Below are 17270 nucleotides of genomic sequence, written 5' to 3' on the forward strand. Positions count from 1 at the left end.
ACGTGGCATAGTTTCCTGACCAGGGATCAAACACGTGCTCCCTGCATGGAAGCTTGAAGTCTTAACCACTGGATAGCCAGAAAGCTCCCCATCACAGATACTTCAGTTTCCTGACTGCTCAGAGCAACCTTTTACTTACCTTCTGTCAAAATCTGTTTCAGGAAAGACTGTTTGAAAAAACTCCAAGTCAATTTAGCCTCTTCCCAATTTACAAAAGTCTAGAAAAAACAAAACAAAAAAACTCTAGGTATTGCAAGTCTAAGAATACCATAAATGTTACATGGGAGGCAAACTCAGTTTGGTCCCTAAATCCCAACTTGGATAGTCCCCACTAATTTTTCATTTAATGCTAAGCACATAGAAAACATCCAACAAATACTGACAAAGAATTTATATTTCGAAATGTGAAGACAAAGGCTCTAGGTAGAAAAGCCTACCTGTGGGGCCTGTCCAAGATTCATTCACTGAGACCCCTAAAGAATTGTGCTGTCCCCTTGCTGCTGCCCTGGGAGTAAGCTGACCAATGGAACATACTCAGTCACAGTCAGCTCTTCCCTGAAAAGATGTCTGAAGCATGCCGAACTGCAAGACAAACTCTGCTCAGTGTACTCCACATCTTAGTGCTCTACTTAGCCAACTTAGCCATTCAGAGTCCCTTCACATAGAGCGTACGAATTTGGCTCATATATTTCAAAAGAAAGTAAGGCCTTCCAGATCAGTAAAGCCACAAAGAATTGGTATGACAGAGAAAGCAAAACTTCTGATACGGCTCTTCTAAAACTCTCAGGGGAAGCACCCAAGCAGCCCATTTCTTAAGGACAAGGAGGATAAGAAAGAAGCAAATGCTTAGGAAGGGCAGAGGCCAACCTGTAAGAGACAGGTAGCCTCGAAGTCGGAGAGCTGATTGCAAAATCTGGAGAGGGGCAGCTAGCTGGACAGGACTTTTTTGTTTCTACTTCCTCCCAATTCCTTCTGGGGGCCCTTGATCATGAAGACACCCAAGGATTCCAGAATACTCAGTTTAGGTGTCAGGTTCTTAATCTCAAGGTACCTTCATTTAAAAAAGTTCTCATTAACTTAAACTGATGACTTTTCAAAGGTGGGATTTCAGGGGGCTCTTTAGAAGGAAATGGGTGATTCATAAATGCAAGACCACCGCATCTCTCCAAAATGTCGACTTTAGCTATGGAACCTGTCCCAATCACATGGGCCCCTGATCTCAGCCCAAAGTCCATCTGTGTAGAAGACATTATATTTCCGTAGAAATATAATGCATGCCACAATATAATTTTAAGTTTTTTAGCATCCTACAGTGATGAGTAAAGAAACTGGTAAAATTCACTTTAAAATCTTTGATTAAACTCTAATTATTATCATGGCAACATGAAAAGAAATACTAGAAGCATTTCATATTATTTTTTATGTTACTTCTCTGAAATCCAGTGTGCATTGAGGGCACTGATAGCTCATCTCAATTTCAAATCCTCTGCAGCCACATGTGGCTGTTGCTTACCATTTAGGACAGAGCAAGTTTAGAGCACCCTTTAAAATCAAGGGTCATTTCCAGTCCTCAAATCTTCTCACCCCTTGGTTTCAGAACCTTGTTTTCCTATTTGGAGGGTAGTTTTGAATCCTTCCAAACCACACTGACTTCAGTGCATCACTGGACTGGGAGCCAATGCCAAGGTAGCTATAGTCCAGGGGTAAATTTTCCTCATGAGAAGGAAATCAGTCCTGAATATTCATTGGAAGGACTGATGCTAAAGCTGAAACTCCAATACTTTGGCCACCTGATGCAAAGAACTGACTCACTGGAAAAGACCCTGATGCTGGGAAAGATTAAAGGCAAGAGAAGGGGATGACAGAGGATGAGATGGTTGGATGGCATCACCGACTCGATGGGCAACAGTTTAAGCAAGCTCCCGGAGCTGGTGATGGACAGGGAAACCTGGCGTGCTGCAGTTCATGGGGTCATAAAGAGTTGGACACGACTAAGTGACTGAACAAATGAACTGAACAGAGAAGGAAATTGAACATTTACTTTTCCCAGAACAGAGTGCCAGACCTCCCTAAACCACTAGAGGGCACTGTGGACCACATCATCCTCTGATGACGTACACTGATCCTGCCCATAGCTGGCTTCATGGGAGCCAGGGCGCAGCACCTTCTCTCTCTCACACTTTGCCCTCTCCATGCCAGCTGGCCCTCTGGAGGGGCAAGGTGTGTGGTCTACAAAGTAGTAACTGTGCTCTTTTCAAACTCTTTTCAAAGTTACAATGTGTCCACAAGGGTTCTGTGAAGCCTACTTGCCAGTCAGGTTGTTGGTTAGGGAGGGTGGCTGAGCCCTTAAAAAAAAAAAGAAAAGTTCTTTAGGAGAGTGCTATCATGACAGCGTATCTGATGTGCAAGCTCATACTTGGGCATTCCTTCCTCCTAATGCCTTCAGTTTAAATGGACCCATGGTTTAGAAGGAATGGCCACACTGCTTACTAACTGCAAAATGCTCATTAATGATAGAGAGGCAGGAAATTTGAGCAGAGATTAGGTTTCTACTCAGAGGCATCTGCTAAGTGGTAGAAAAAGAAGTGCATTCTTTGGGATTTTACTGTTCTGAAAGGATTTGTCACCTGGAAAAGTCAAAAGAGGCCCCTTCCACAAAAGCTAGCTGAGCTGATCTATCCAGCTATGAATTTCTCTAGAATCCTCTGACCAACAAACCATTCCACTGCCTCCCTGTACTGATGGAGAAACTGAGGTACAGATGGCGAAAGCTGATGGGCAGTACCTCTGGAGAAGGTGTGGAATCACAACGCAGGGTTCACTGTATTTTACCCTAAGTTACTCTTCTACTTCCCAAACCCCTTTGACTTACAATGGTCCAACCAGCTGCATCTTTACCACCCTCTCAAGAGTCACAGGGGCCATGGTCCTGTCCCCTGCCCTCCATCACCTCCACACCCTACACGGCACTCCTCTCCCTCCCTCTTGCTGCAGGGCTGTTGACTGCCCTGGTTTTGTTCACACTCCCATTTCCACCCACCCTCCACTGTCCTCATCACTTGAAAAATGACAGATGATTGCCACTGCCTTCTCCTGATCCTGAACCTTTCCTCTCCTCGTGGCAGGGTTCAGGTTTTGGAGTTGAGCTCAGAGACTAGAACTCAAATTACAGCTCCTGACACTTTTTTTTTTTTTTCACTTCACCAAGTGGCTTGAAGGACTTTAGCTCCCCAACCAGGGATCAAACCCATGCCCCCTGCAGTGGAAGCTGAGTCCTACCTACCAGACTGCCAGGGAATTTCCTACAGCTCCTGACTTACAGAGTACGAAGGCCATGGGCAAGATATTTACCTTTGTTAAGCCTCAGTTTTCTCACCTACAAAATGGGATAGGAAGTCCTATCTCAGGACTTCAGTGCAAATTCTGAGCGCAGGGACCCCACACAGGGCACCTGGTACAGTGCTTAACATAGATACTGCTCAGTACATGAAAGCTGTGTTAAATTCCTCAGCTTTACCTGAATGCTAGCTGATCTTGCATATTAAATCCCTCGGAAGTGTCAAAGAGTACAAAAGATGTAAATGGAAGCCATTATTTTAAAGCTAAATAAGTATCTTTTAAAGAAGATGGAATTCTATAAGAGGAGAAAAGAAATCTCCTAATTTGGTCAAGTTGACAGTAAATGTAATTTGTTTGACCAGTTTTATACAAAGGAGCCCCCAGGACAGAAAGGTGCTCCAGAGAGTCAAATTAGGCTGGTGTAGGCACACACTGCATTCAGATTCAGCTCACTTCTTTTCTTTAAAAAAAAAACAAACAAAACTTAAATAATGAATTGCTCTACCTAGAGCCTCCCAATCTTTAAGTAAAACAAATAATTACTTTGGGCAATAAGCTAATTCCTTTTGGACGAATTCAGAGCATAGAGATTAAACACACAGACTAAGGTTTTTTCACAAACAGAAGTTAGAAAGAAGTGGGCCCAAAGCCAGCTGTGTGATTTGGGGTGGATCACCTAACTCCTCTGAACCTCAGTTTTCTCATTTGTGAAATGGGAGACAATAGTATTTACCTCATAGTTACTATGAGGTTTAAGGACAGAAGTCCAAGCGCTTAGCCTAGGGCCAGGCACAGAGTAAGTATGCAGTCAATGGCAGGTATTACAAACAATTCTTTGTCAAAGTTCAAATACTTCCACAGAACTCTGTAAGTCTTTAATAGGGGCCTCAGGGGTCGTGTAGACCAATAATCTCACCTTAAAAGTGAGGACCCTTGGGACTTTCCTGGTGATCCAGTGGCTAAGACATCATGCTCCCAATGCAGGGGCCCCGGGTTCCATCTCTGGTCAGGGAACTAATTTGCATGCTGTAACTAAGACCTGACAACAGTCAAATAAATAATTTTTTTTAAAAAGAAGTGAGAGCTCAGAGATCTGAAGAGAGTCCTGCAGGCTTCAGACGTGTACCTACTGCCTCCCAAATGCACAGGAAGCTCCCTAAGGCTACGCAGTCAGCTTCCCACGTGTTTGAATCCCAGGGAGCACCCAAGCAGAGGCTGGGCACTGTCAGGAGGAGTGCTGCCACAGATTGAAGGTACACTCAACCTTCTCACGCTCAGGCCTCTAGCAATATGAGGACGGGTACTTTCATGACAGGTGGACAGATGAAGCCGCTGAACTCTCAGCAGTCATCAGTGTCTGCCTGGCTAGGATGCTCCAGCGGAGCTACTCCAGCTCTGAGCGCAGCAGTGAGGTGCTGGTGATGGTGTGGGCTGTCATTTATGGATGAGCACTCATGCCAGGCCACAGCGTTAAGCACCTTACGTCCCCATCTCATCTGGCTCTCATGACCACCTTAGGAGGGAGGTACTCTTACTTAGTGAAGGACAGGAGAGCCTGATGTGCTGCAGTCCATGGGGTCGCTGAGTTGGACACGCCTTAGTGACTGAACAACTCATTATGCCCATTTGACAGATAAGGAAACTGAAGGTCATAGTTCTAAGCCCATAACAGGGTTAAGAACACACTTGTCCAACTCCTCCTCTTTTCTCTCTACCTGTATTAACAGTCCAAAAGCTGCACTTGAAAATACTGCTGGGCACAGGCAGTGGCCCAATACGACAAGCTGGCCAGGCTTGGTACAGGTGGGCCCTGGGGAATACTCGAGGAGAGGAACTTTTCTGTACTCAGATGCGCTCTGTGGGCAAGGAGCTCCAGGTAAGAGAAGATCTGGAGTCCTGATCCACTAAGCCTGCAGATAAGGCACCATGGCATCCAAAAACTGTGATGCTGATTTAGGTGAAAGGTAAGATCCAGTTGATCAGAATGGAGAACTTTCTTCTAACAAGAACATACATGGCTTTGCTACATCGTATCAGGTTTTTCTTGAAAAGCTGTACAACAAGATTCCTAACATTCTGAGACTTGAATTCCAAATACTTCATTACATTTTTCAAGTAATCACAGAAGAGCTTTAAGAAGCCCAGCTGAAGCCTTACCTCAACTCAGTGAACCACCTCCAGTGAACGAATAAGTACGAGAAAAAGAGAAAGTGGATCAGCCCAGAGGGAGCAGGTCACAGAGCCACCGCACAGATGCAATGTGGTAAAACACCACTTGCATGACTCCTGGGCTGGAGACTCTAGCTCTGACCCCACAAGAGTCAGGAGATAAAAGTCAAATGGACCGAGAGTTGAAGTGTTGAGTAGAAAGAGACTATGCCTCACTTCCACCCATCAGCCTCTGGAAGCCTCAACTGTCTACCTGGGGAAGCAGATCACCTGAGAGAGTGGCATGACACTAGACAAAGGAATCCCGCAGGGGCCTTCGGCAATGTCAGCACCTCCAGACTGCCGGTGCCGGAGGTCAGGCCCGGGAAACACCAAGAGACCGCGCAGAACAGAGAGCGTGAGCACGGGGTGAGAGCCTGTGCTCTGCTGCGAGTCTCGCCTACCCGCCTCCTGTCCTCACTCTGACCCCATCCTGAACAGGCATTTAGTTGCTAAGCCTCAGCTCCTCCACCTTAAAAGACAGAAAATAATGTCAGCCCCAAAGAGTTGCTGTAACCATTAAATACGGTATATAAATCATCTGGCACAGGGAGTGGCAGAGGGCTTCTCAACTGGGGGCAATCTTGGCCCCCAGGGGAACATCTGGAGATACTTTTGGTTGTTACAACTGAGGGGTGGTAGCTACTGCTACCTAGTGGGTAAAGATCAAGAATGCCGCTATACATCCTACAATGCAAAGGACAGCCCCCACAACAAAAACGATGTGGCCTACCCTGGAGAATGAAATGGCAACCCACTCCAAATCCCAGGGACAGAGGGGCCTGGCGGGCTACAGCCCATGGGGCCACAAAAGAGTTGGACACGACTTAGCAACTACACAACAAATATATATATGCATATACACATATGTATCTATAACTGAATCACTGTACCATACACCTGAAACTAACACAATATTACAAATTATCTACATTTCAATAAAAGTTTTTTAATTAAAATTAAAAAATCATGCAACACAAATTGTCATTAGTGACAAGATTTAGAAACCTTGGTTGAGCACATAACAGACACTTCATAACCGTGAGTTATCAAATTATCTTTGTTATTGTAACTATAAACAATAAATTGTCATTTCTTTCCCTCAAGGATAACCAGCATCTGTGATCAAAATGATAAGAGACAAAATACATTACTTACTCTACTTCTTGTCATACTGGGTAACAGATCTGTCATGCTGGAGACAGGAAGAGCTTGTTGCTTGGCTGACTCTGGGGAGCCCAATACCTTTGCAAAGTAAATAACATAACAGAGCACCAGAACCGTAGTATAGAAAAGCTGAAAAAAAGAAAACAGTGGGTCTTAATTACACTGTCTTAATATAAGCATAATTAGGAAGGGGTTTTCCGGGTGGCTCACTGGTAAACAATCCACCTGCCAATGCAGGAGATGAGGTTCAATCCCTGGGTCCTGAAGATCTCCTGGAGAAGGAAATAGCAACCTTACTCCAGGATTCTTGCCTGGGAAATCCCATGGACAGAGGAATCTGGCAGGCTACAAACTCAGCAATTAAACCACCACCACTATCACCATAACTAAGACATGCCTATAGATTTGACCTTAAAGGCCAGTCAAGGAATAGAACTGTTTTAATTAACTGTACTTTCTATTGAGCTCACCTTCTGGAAAACAGTACTAGTCACTAACACTCAGCTCCACTGCAGCATCTCTGGGGAAGGCATCACAACACTCCACCTGACTGGGAGAATAGTTCTTCCAGGCAGGCAGAACATAACTTCCAAGACAGACAGCCACTAGGGCAACCACACAGCAAAGTCAGATACATTCTCAGAAAATTTGTATCTGGCCAAAGGGACGGCTTTTCCACCAAGACAGCACACCATGAGGATCCACATGTCCTGGCTGTGCTAATATCCAGGGATGTGCCATCATCCAGGGTTGGGGATTTTCCACAAACCCTGGAAACCTGTGACTTATGATTAAAAAGCAGAATTGAGCTGCTGGCTCTCCTCTCTGCCCAGCGTATGGGCAGGGCAAGAGCTACCAAAGGACTGGGAGGTAAGAGGTGATAAAAGGCCCCACAACCCCTCCCTCTTCCCATCTGAGACAGAAAGATGGCTTCTGGTGAGGAGCAGCAGCCTGGGGTTTTGTCTGCAGGTTGGGGAGGAGTATCCCAAGAGCCCCTTTTTACAAGTTCCCTTCTCCACTCTCAGCCTGAGAATATCATTGCACAGTAGCTCAAGAAGGACTGGGATCTCCAGGCACCACTTTCAATCTGGAAACACCAAGGCTTATCATGTAAAAAAGGCACACATCAAGGACTAAGAGGAGTCTGGATTTAGCAGGTGCAGGCCCTCTGCTTTCCAAACCCACTGACGCCTGGGGACAGACCTGCCACCCACCGGCCTTCTTTCATGCCTCAAACCCTTTAAGACACAAGCAGTGCTGTGGGAGCCACACCATCTCATGCCAACGTCCTCTGTAACAAGCTCCTTTTCCAGCCCTCTTTCCTGCCTGTCACCTTCCTGGTGACCAGTCTGGGGAGGAGCAACAGTCTCTTCACAGAGTATCCTAACTACAAGATCCCTGCCCCTCTTTTTGATTGAAGAAAAATTCATGTAATATTGACCATTTTAATCATTTTACAGCATATAATGCAGTGGTTTTTAGTACATTCACAATGCTGTATAACCACCACCACTATCTAATTCCAGAACATTTTTCATCACTTTAAAAGGAAACTCTTGGCCCATTAAGCAGTCACTCTCCATTCCTCCATCCCTGATAACCACTAATCTGCTTTTCATCTCTATGGACTCACTCACTCTGGACATTATACATTAATGGAATCAAATAATGGGTGGCCTTTACTGCCTGGTTTCTTTCACTTGCATAATGGTTTCAAGGTTCATTTACATAGCAGCACATATCAGGATTTCATTTTTACGGCTGAATAATACTCTATTATATAGATATACCATATTTTGTTTATCCATTCATCAACTGATGAACATCTGAGTCGCTTCCACCTTTTGACTATTGTGAATAGTATTACTACAAACACCTGTATACAGATTTTTGTTTGTCTTCAATTCTTTGGGGTATATATCTAGGAGTAGAATTCCCGGATTATGTGGCAGCTCTATATTTAACATTTTGGGGAACTGCTGAATTGTTTTCTAAAGCAGCTGCACCATGTTACATTTCTATCAGCAATGTATGAGTGTTCCAATTTCTCCGTATCTTCAACAACACTTGCTATTTCCTATCTTTTTGATAACTGCCATCCTAGTGGATGCAAAACAGTAACTCATCGTGGTTTTGATTTACATCTGCCTAATGACTAACAGTGCTGAGCATCTGTTCATGCACTTATTATATATCTTCTTTGGAGAAATATCTATTCAAGTCCTTGACCCATTTCTGGGGTGGTTTGTCTTTTGTTATTGAATTGTGAGAATTCTTTATTATTCTAGACTGACTCTTTCTATTTGAGTCATGATGCCAAGGGTTGAGGGACCTGCTTCAGGAGGAACCGGGAGGCAAGCTGGAGAAAGGGGAATCCCAGAGCTATAGGTGGGGCTCCCCTGCTGATATGAGATGCTGTTAGCTCTTCAACCTCTCCCACAGAGACTGACAATGTCCCAGAAAAGAACTTTCACAAGTCTTATGATAAGGATGCCAATAAAACTCAAACTCAGAACTGGCCTAGCTGACCTATGATCTATGACGTATCCTGGGTGGGAGCTACAACAATCAGAAAATCATAATGTAAGTACCTTTCCCAAGAAGAGTCAACCAATAACTGGGCATCTCTATGACCCTCCTATCCTATTAGGGAGAATACATCACAAACAATGATGAACAATGAGAATGGCAGTTCTAGATCTAATAAATGGTGGCAAAAATAATCAGAAGTAACATTTCTAAAACATGCAATTGTTAGAAGCTGCTTTTAGGAAGCAATTCTCATTCTTAATATACAATTTTAAATCTAGCTCTTCTATATTTCACAGAAATATCTGCAGTTTTTGCCTAGGACACAGGAAAACATTTTCACAGAACTCATTACTAAGAATTTTAACTTGCTTCCAAAATATTAAGAAAAATTACAAATTAGTTTTAACTATGAGATGGTCTGATAACTATTTGATCTTCAGTTCAGTTCAGTTCAGTTTAGTCGCTCAGTCGTGTCTGACTCTTTGCAAACCCATGAATCACAGCACGCCAGGCCTCCCTGTCCATCACCAACTCCCAGAGTTCACTCAAACTCATGTCCATCAAGTCGGTGATGCCATCCAGCCATCTCATCCTCTGTCGTCCCCTTCTCCTCCTGCCCCCAATCCCTCCCAGCATCAGAGTCTTTTCCAGTGAGTTAACTCCTCGCATGAGGTAGGTTTCATTTTTTAAATTAGCACCTACAGTCTAGCTATGGGGGGCTTCCCAGGTGTCTCAGTGGTAAAGAATCCACCTGCCAAGCATGAGATATGGGTTCGATCTCTGGGTCCTGAAGATCCCCTGGAGAAGGAAATGGCAACCCATTCCAGTATTCTTGCCTAGAAAATTCCATGGACAGAGGAGCCTAGCAGGCTATAGTCCATGGGGTCACAAAGAGTCAAGGACATGACTTAGTGACTAAACAACAAAAACAACTCAACAACAACAAAAATAAGTTATATTTTTAATAGAACTAGAAAGATGAACTAGAACTAGAGAATCGGATAGAACTGAAGCCAAAACTGCTAAAACTGAAAACATACCTCCTATGACTTGATTCAAACCCTCTGAATTAGGAGAGATTTCAATCTAAGTTTAAAAGAGGCTTGGTAGAGATTCCTGTTATTCTGAAAACAATTGATTGAAATTCAGGGAAAATAACAGGCAATTTGATTCCCACCCCACCCCTTTGCTGCTTTTTTTTCTCCTCCAGAAGACTGTCAGACAATCAAAGATCAGTTTGATATAGGCTTGCCCACAGAACATCTACAGAAGCTTTCATGTATCCCTCACAGTGGGGACCTGGTGAGGGCCACATCCGGCCTTGGACAGACGTGGCAGCCAGAGGAGAAGCAGTGCCAAGACCATCTTTCTAGAACTTACAGCCTTCTCCACATGCATGAATACTGCAAATGTAAACCACGCAGTAGCAGGAACAAGGAGTAAAAAACAGATGGATAAACAGAGATTATACAAAAGTTAAAAGTCATAACTCTTACCTGGGCCAAAGAGAAAATGTAGAGCCCCCAGTGAGGCAACCAGAGCACAAGAAGGGCTGTCAGCACGCTCTTGAGGATCACTGACAGGCTCTCAGCAATCACCTGAAAACCCACAGTAAAGGGTGTACTTTAGAGACATTACTGAAACTAAAGAGGCAAAGGAATTGCAGACAATCTGGGATAATGGTTACCCTGGTGGTAGGGGTGGGTGGGTAATACGGTTGGACACAGTATTTATAATGCTCTACTCTGGGACTTCCCTGGCAGTTCAGTGATTAAGACTTCACCTTCCAATGCAGCGGGTTTGATCCCTAGGAGGGGAGCTAAGATCCCACATGCCTTTTGGCCAAAAAACCAAACATAAAACAGAAGTAAAACTTTAATAAATTCAAGAAAGACTTTAAGAATGGTCCACATTAAAAATTTTTGTAATTAAAAAAAAAATACTGCTCTATTTCTTGGATTGGATAGTAGGTTCACGGATCTTTAAGATTTATATATATGGTATATACTATATTGTTTTCTAAGTATCACTTCCCTGGTGGTGGTTCAGACAGTAAAGAATCTGCCTGCAGTGCAGGAGACCTGTGTTCGATCAGTGGCTTGGGAAGACACCCTATAGAAGGGAATGGCTACCCAAAACTAAAAATGGTCCACATTAAAAATTTTTTTAATTAAAAAAAATATATACTGCTCTATTTCTTGGGTTAGGTAGTAGTAAGAATTATATATTATATACTAAATTGTTATGTATGAATCAAATAATACACTTTAAAAGATGAAAAGTTAATATTATTATACAATTAAATAGAATCACTAGGAAAACCTGAAAAACTTCTATGGTCCTCTTAAATTCTTATTTAAACTAGTAACTTCTCTATTAGCAAGTCTGTTCTTCATTAATAGTGCAGCAGAGGTAAATTTCAACCAAGCCCATCTGACAAATCTCAAGTGAATGAACTAAACTGATCATGTTACCTTTTTTAAAATACATTTTACATGCAAATTTGAAAAGCGTTGTCTCTTACAAAAACATTTTTAAAAAACCACTCTTTTGTTTATTCTTCTCATTTCTCATTCACAGCAGAAGGCACACCGACCTTGAGCTTCACAAACATATGTGCTTGTGCCAAGACCCAGAAGGGCTCTCCCAGAAGTTCCACCACTGCTGAGAAGCCAAACACCACCACTCCAGTTCCATAGTGGGGGACAACATGAGGATCAGGCACTTCGAGCAACCGTAGCCAGACCCAGCCCAGGAACAAGGACCAAAACACAGCCAAAGGGACTCTAGAAAAGGGGAAAAAATGTCTTTCAATATGCTAAATATAACAATAAAAATAAATATATATTAAAATAGTAACACTTAACAGAAAAGAAATATAGTCATGATAAAAACAGCTACCACTTATTCAGGCACTTACTACATGCCAAGCACTATGATTCACCCCATTTATCTCACTGAGTCCTCACCATAATACTCTGTCATTACCCCCACTTACAAGATGAAGAAACTAAGACTGACAGGCATTGGGTAATTTGGCCAAGGTCTTAAACAGCGAGTCAAGGGCAGAAGCAGGACTCAATCCTGATCTAACTCCAAAGCCTGCTCCTATCCACTGTGTTACACTGACTTATAACTCCCAGAAGTGCCTGCTGTTTTCACTTAGAACGACAAAAGGATGGTATAGAGCTGGTCTTATACTTCAAATAACTGGTAGTCCAGCGCACAGTATCCCTTCAGGTGTGACTAGAAGGCTCTTCAGCATGACTGGGTGGCTAACAGTCATTCCTCTAATAAAATAAACACCTACCAGTCCTTACAACAGTCACCTCCATGAGGTAATAAAGAGTTATGCAAGGGAAGGACTGGGAAACCATTTTATTACCACCAGGCCTCCCGGCAGGATCTAAACTGTAGAAGAGCCATTACAATTTTTAGCTGATAAACTTGGTCCTCAAGAATATTTAAAAGGCTCGGAAGTGAAATCAACAAGACAAAATGGAAGAAAGATACAAAGAAACACTTCAAAGGCTTTCAAAAAATAATAAGTGGCTGTTAAAAGATCAGAAAATACTGTAAAGAGAAATGGTTAGGAATAAAAAAGATGGCACAGGCTCAGTGGGAATCAAAACAGCAGAAACAGCCTCTGATGTTTCTGAGGTTGAAGTGGGTAGAAATGGGGTTAGAAACGTGGCATAGAAACCCCCACTCAAAGCCTCCTCCTGGCTCCTGGCTGTCCTGAGAGAAAACAGCCAGGGAAGCTCCTTTACACAGACATCCTCCCCTTCCTGCCCCATGCCAATGGCCCAGAAGTCCATGGCAAAACCCATGCTGGAGACTGTTCAGCTTTAGGCAAGAAATGCTGTTTAACTTCTCACACATACTACACTTGCCTCCGTGAAACTGTCTGCGGCCAAAGCACAACTCACGTGAGCCACAGGAGGTTGACAGTCTGGCTCCAGTCTCGCTGGGTGGCCCTGCTCAGACATGCTCTACGGAAGGCCTCTCTGGCCAGGAAGATGGTGGTCGAGTAAAGCAGTGTTAGTCTACAAAGGAAAAGCAAAATCAATATGATGCGTAGTCTTCTCATAGAGACAACTTCGGGGCTTTTCCAGCAACAGGGAGGAGGAACAGTCTCAGTTATCTTGGTGGTGACATGGAGGGGCAGTGGCTTCTCACAGAAGCCCCTTCCCCAACTAACTGGACCCATGCAGTAACAGAGTTAGGAACCCAATATGGGACACATGAGTGGGTGCCCACAGAGAGTTATGCCTAGGAGAGAAACTGCCACAGTGGCCCCCAGAGGCTGCAGCCTTTGTGCCTATGCAGAGGTGTGCCTCTGACCATAAGGAGGAAAAAAGGACAAGATATGACCCCACACAGAGGGCCTCCCAGCCACCCTGACACTGGTGACCCAATGGCCCCTGTGAAAAAAGTTTAGGCTCTCCTGGGTGTAGAATCTCAATGCAGGCAACAAGGCTGGCAGCCATGACTGCGGCTGCTGTAACCCAGATGAGCAAGACCTGCCTGCATCCCTCCTGGAGGGCAGCACCTAGGTGGATCCTCCTGTACCTTAGCAAAGAGTAGCTATGGTTCCCTTTCCTCAGCAGGCAGTGACCTGGATGAAGCCAGAGTGGGGACGGCCCAGGGTAAAGGTACCTGAGGTTGCCCAGGGACCATCCTGCAGCTCAGTGCATCAGCCCAAATGAGAGTGAACCATACCTTAAGCAGGTGGACAGGCCAGACAAGGGCTGTCAGTGCAGGGATCTGGCAGTCTGGGGAAGGCCAGCTGGGCAGAGGCCCAAACTGCTTTAAAGTCTGAGTACCTAAGAGACCTTGGCCCTCTTCCTTCCTGTTTTTACAACAGCATTTCTCAAAGCATGGCCCCTACTTCAAAATCACCTGAGAAAAACTGTCAAAATTCAGTTCCCGGCACCTCCTCAGCCCCACCTAGTACAAAGCTCAACAGATGATTCCTTTGCCTAGCAAAGTTTGAGAGCCTTCATTAAAGCTCTGAGAATGGCACCAAGACCATATGTTCAGTAAGTATTATTATAGACGTAAAATGCTGTCTGGAACATACTGTCTTGTTTACCAGAATGTGAAGACACACCTGAGAACCTGAGCTATACTGAGCACGCACATCGCTTCATATACTTTTGTGTCATTTGGGAAGACAGAATATGTGTGGGTGTCCGTGAACACAGGAGGAGAGTAGAAGAAACAGAGTCCAAAAGACAAAGCAAGCTGGCGTTCCAAGAGCCTCCAAGGAACTAATGACAAGGACTCAGTTCTCATCCTACTGCCACTTTCCAATTATAAAATTCACTAAGGAGGGAGGGAAGGTGGCTGCTCTGGGCCTGCAATTACAAAGCACATCTTCACGATCTGCAGAACTCCTGCTTCCTTTGCTGTCAGCAGGACAAGAACACAGGATTGTACCTGAGTTGGAGTTTGCAGTGAATTACTCCCACGCCTCTCCTGGGTTCTAAGAGCAGTTACAGTGGAAGAGCTGGCAGAGAAATGTGCAATTGGAGGCAGCTAATGGAAAACACACCACGGGTCCATTAGAAGCAACATAGCCCGCTCACCCCCCAAACCCAGCAGGCTCCACCTCTGCCCACTCTGCTTCTGGTAAAGACCCAGGCTTCTATAATCTGAGGGTGACACACAGGTACAAAGTTTGAAGAAAGCCCAACTAGGGATGCGAGCTGTGGACAATGCCAGGGTACACTCCTTCTTACCTGACATTCACTATGCCAACAATTTCCTTCGATAGGAAGCGAAGAATAAATGCATTCAAGACAAAGGTGATTAATCGAAACAACACCTACCAAAAAAAAGAAGACAAATACATAAGAATAAACTATATTAGGAAGGTTTACTTTGCTGAAATGAACACAAGATGGCTGCTCTTCTTAATGTAATGACATACAGAAGCTTTGTCAGAGAGATTCTTTCTAAAATGTTCAAGTTGTCTGTGCTGCTTCTGAAATCTCATTCCTTGGGGTCTCTTGGCACTCATGTGCAATGGTCAAAGAGCCCAAGGTGCTTGGAAGTCTCCCTAGTTTACTGACAAGAAGAGGGAAGCTATGACAGAGTCACTGAATTTCTTCAGGTTCAAAGTCAGGCACTCCAGTGGGCAAAAACGGAATTCTTGTTAGTGCTTCACAGTGGCCCTCCCTTCAACCTATTCAGAAAGAGCATGCACTTAGCAAGTGGAAGACTGCATGATACATCACACTTAGCAAGAATCATGGAGTCTAACGTCTCCTTCTTTTCTGCCTAGTAATACCCAAGGATCTGATACTGACACTGAATCTCTTTGAATTTTAGTTTTGTCAATTGGGAAGCAGAAAAGGCTACATGTGTTTACTGAATATTTGCCATTTTTCAGAGAGGAGATGAAATATCTTTAAAACAACTGCAATAAGATAATATAAAATAGAGGGAAAAGGAAAAGTCTAAATAATGCCATTGGAAAAGGAAATGCCCCAAGATTTTCAACCCGGTCAATTCAAAAAACCACCTGAGCAAAGAATTCTTCCCATGAGACAGAGAAAAACAGGTTGTGATTAAATGAGGCTGCCAAATGAGGATAATGGCTGGGGTGCAAGCCTCACTAAGTGCACCCCCTCTGCAACCTTGCAGCACCACAGGCAGAACTCAAGGGCACTCCAGAGGAAATGATGCAAAGGACAGATCACTTCTGTGTCAAGCACTCTGAGTTACACGTGAACAGTTATTACCTGGAAGATTCAACTGAAGTATGCCAATGGACCGCAGTGATATTACCCACAGTATATCTCTGGGAAAAGGTATGACCAAAAGGGAGACTGCAGTCTAACATGGTCCCCAAAGTGTCACAAAGCAGCAAGGTCTCCAAAGCCAAGACTTCATCTTGATGGAGTCCAAGATGACCTTTTGAAAATCTCAGGAAAGCTCGGTAGCCTCTCCTGAGAAGCATGCAGGTACATACATAAGACACCAAATTCTGTATTCAGTTTTAGAGATTTGAAACAAATTCATGTAGCTCTTAACAGAAAAAGTTTTCTCAGCTCAGCATCTCAACTCACCATTTAGCTAAACTTGCCTTCGAATTTTTGTAAGCCTCAATTTTCATCTCTGTCAAATGAGGCTACCTGTCTCACAGAGTTGATAACAAGGACCAAACAACACCATAGAAGTGAAAGCATTTTTGAAAAGTGCATACAATAAAAGGAATTAATAATTTCACTATGGCTGGCTTAGAGTGAAGACAGGCAATAAACTCTCAAATTCTTGCAGAACAGAGTGTAATTACAAAACTACTATACCTCAAGTGCCTGCACTGTAATTTGAGAAAGCACACAAGACTGAATTAAAACACTCCAAGAAACCTAAACATTATGGTTATTAAACACACACACAAACACACACACAGAGACTTCCTTGGTGGTCCAGTGGTTAAGACTCAACACTACCAGTGCAAGAGATGTGGGTTCCATCCTTGGTTGGAGAACTAAGATCCCACATGCTATGACCAAAAAATAAACATATCAACACATCTATGTTAACTTCCAAGTTATTGTTGCCAATAAACTTAATGTCTCAGGCCATATCCATACCTAATTGGCTTAAGTTAAGGTTTGAGCTAATGAAGCTATGAGGTTGTTCACATTCCCTATATTTGCTCCATATTGTGGCCCTTATTAGCAACACAGTCTTCATTTAACTTTGTAAAGGACTTGACAGTTTTTTCTAAAAAGCCCTTTCACTTCTGTTAATTAGCTGATCCCTAAACGCAACCAGATAAATGCACAGGAAGCAAGTAAGTCTCAGAGCAAAGGGATATGTCACATGAAAAGCAAATGACCCAACTTGACCTTATGGCTAAGGCCATCAGACTCCTGGGCCAGTGGCTTTTCTGCTATGACTTGTTTTCTTTTTATGAAGCCAATCTCAGTAGTAAGATATCGTCAAAGGTTGAACAATCAACATTGTGGATGAAGTACTAAATTCAAACAGCTATCAATGTGGTGAAA

At 43.6% G+C, this 17270-nt stretch overlaps 1 protein-coding gene across 4 annotated transcripts in view; it reads right to left on the reverse strand.

Moving 5' to 3' along the window:
• Positions 1–17270, reverse strand: part of RFT1 (RFT1 glycolipid translocator homolog) — a 47197-nt gene that overhangs the window by 28339 nt on the left and 1588 nt on the right. For all 4 annotated transcript variants that reach the window (XR_008684165.2, XR_008684166.2, XR_008684164.2 and 1 more), the window contains exons 2-7: positions 14991–15076; positions 13176–13292; positions 11843–12032; positions 10743–10844; positions 6706–6843; positions 140–218 (exon numbers count right to left, since the gene is read on the reverse strand). Coding sequence is in view for 1 of the 4 variants with exons in the window: in XM_055414071.2 (XP_055270046.2) it covers positions 140–218; positions 6706–6843; positions 10743–10844; positions 11843–12032; positions 13176–13292; positions 14991–15076 (712 nt within the window). In the remaining 3 variants the exon portion in view is untranslated. The remainder of the gene's footprint in view (positions 1–139; positions 219–6705; positions 6844–10742; positions 10845–11842; positions 12033–13175; positions 13293–14990; positions 15077–17270) is intronic.

Source organism: Moschus berezovskii, chromosome 24, assembly GCF_049115385.1.
Source record: "Moschus berezovskii isolate FMDL1 chromosome 24, NW_MosBer_1.0, whole genome shotgun sequence".
Lineage (NCBI taxonomy): Eukaryota > Metazoa > Chordata > Mammalia > Artiodactyla > Moschidae > Moschus > Moschus berezovskii.